The sequence below is a fragment of the Alternaria postmessia genome, assembly GCF_024291825.1.
Source record: "Alternaria postmessia strain BMP 2775 chromosome Unknown scaffold_377, whole genome shotgun sequence".
Lineage (NCBI taxonomy): Eukaryota > Fungi > Ascomycota > Dothideomycetes > Pleosporales > Pleosporaceae > Alternaria > Alternaria postmessia.
Genome location: NW_026260450.1, coordinates 1 through 1,973, shown reverse-complemented (window position 1 = coordinate 1,973; position 1,973 = coordinate 1). Strand labels below are relative to the sequence as shown.

The window sequence follows — 1,973 nt, the reverse complement described above, 5'->3', positions numbered from 1 at the left end:
TTTAGGCCTCCGTTAGAAGCGGGAGTTGAGCATAAGCTTTCCCGGCAAACAAGGAATTTTTTGCGATAGGCAAAGATGTCTACGTGTCGCTACTGTACTCCGATCGCCGTCTCCGTCATTAGTCTCTTCGCCATCAATCTCTTTGCCATCAATCTCTCCGCCATCAGTCTCTCCGTCATCAGTCTCTTCGCCATCAATCTCTCCGCCATCAGTCTCTCCGACATCAGTCTCTCCGCCATCAATCTCTTCGTGATAAGTCTCTCCGTCATAAGTCTCTCCGTCATAAGTCTCTCCGTCATAAGTCTCTCCGTCATAAGTCTCTCCGACATCAATTTCTTCGCCATCAGTCTCTTCGCCATCAGTCTCTTCGCCATCAGTCTCTTCGCCATCAGTCTCTTCGCCATCAATCTCTTCGCCATAGATCTCTTCGTGACAAATGGCTTCGTGGTACGGTAATGCAGCTAGCCGCCTCCCGTACACTGACATAAGACGCTGCCCGTAACACGCTGCTGCGATGACCATGATGTGTAAGATGTGATGGCTGACATCCAACATACCAAACTCCATGCCTACCGCCTTGTCGAGAAGGTGAGTTGTGTAGATGCCGCCGCCTGTGCTGTTCAGGATGACGAGAGCCCAGAGGTGAGCGAGCCCGCAAGCCTGGCCTGACTGACGCAAGCACCAGCAACGCAGTCCTAGCTAGGTCGCAAGGCCTATCGGTTGCCTTTGACTACCTAAGAGACAACACTAGCACGAATAATCATGGTCGCAGGATGAAACATGCCAGCCGAGAGAGTTCTATAATAACTTCCATAGATAGAACTATGGGGTAAATGGTTGCAGACGAGGGAACGTCAGTGTCTCGTCCATCTCAATGACCTGTACGGCAGAAGGATCGGTACAGTAGCTGCTGTGAGTGTCAACATGAGTACCAACGCCGCGGCTCATTTACGCCCGGTGTCGTCGATGTCACTGTCATCATCGACGTTACCACCTTTGCCTTTATCGCCACGTTGATCCTCCTTGTAATTACGATGTGCAAGTGGAGAGGGCGTAAGCGTAAGCATAAGCATAAACACAATCGACAGGCGTTGCAGATATGCGGCGTAGTCTCTCTGATGATGCTATCGAGGGGTCCCCGCGGTCTTCTCGGAATATCGTGTCCGTATATCGATCCAGCAGCTACCTGGCAGACAGGACTTGGCAGCAACGCTGACCCATCAGCGCACACACGCCAGGAACGTAATCCACTTGTGTAAGCCATCCTAGAGATTCGTTGTAGCCTCCTCCTTCTTCTCCCACATCCGTCTGCTAAACACCCGTTCTAGCCGCCGGTGATACACCTTGTCATGAGCGCTTTCGGTCTTGACGGTGGCAATTTGACTTGAATACAAAGGAATACCCTCCCTCCATTTCTCCTCGCACGTACCAGAGCCGTGTCCGCGTCCGACGGTGCAATTCCATTCTATGCGCAGCTATCTTACATATGACGGCAGCGGCATCCTCTGATGCACAACAATGGATTGGGATGATTTTCAGCAGAGAGCCATCGTGGCCATTCCTAAGCAGACATTGAAGCCTAACCGGTGCTGGGTCGGGGTGCTCCGCCACGAGAAACGTCCAGAGGCACTCCTTGAAGAAAGAGATTTTGTTTGGATGATTGGTTATGATGTATGTATCACTGATGTCTGCAGTCTCATACTTCACAAAAAGTTGCTAAAGCCGACGCCTATTGACATATGTGTAGCAGATGCCCATCCGGACGATCCAAGAAACATATTTGAGATCACACAATGTAATCAGCCTCCAGCTCAAACACGGAGACGCTCTCGTCGATCAGAACGACACAGTCCGGTCTTACCTGCGGCCTGGCAGTGATCTTGTCCTATTCTGGGCGACGTGCGCAGAACAGTCCATGTTGGGAGTTATCAAGGTATCCGCCATTCCTACTCCCGCTCGCCAGGCGAGGAGTC

At 51.5% G+C, this 1,973-nt stretch overlaps 1 protein-coding gene across 1 annotated transcript; it reads right to left on the bottom strand.

The window, feature by feature from the left end:
* Window positions 1–83: 83 nt before the first annotated feature.
* J4E82_011729 (uncharacterized protein) lies at window positions 84–522 on the bottom strand (the record flags this gene model as incomplete). The annotated part of the gene is made up of 1 exon (XM_051737920.1): window positions 84–522. A coding segment is annotated over one exon (439 nt), but the record flags the coding sequence as incomplete, so codon positions are not given.
* Between the last annotated feature and the right edge of the window lie 1,451 nt (window positions 523–1,973).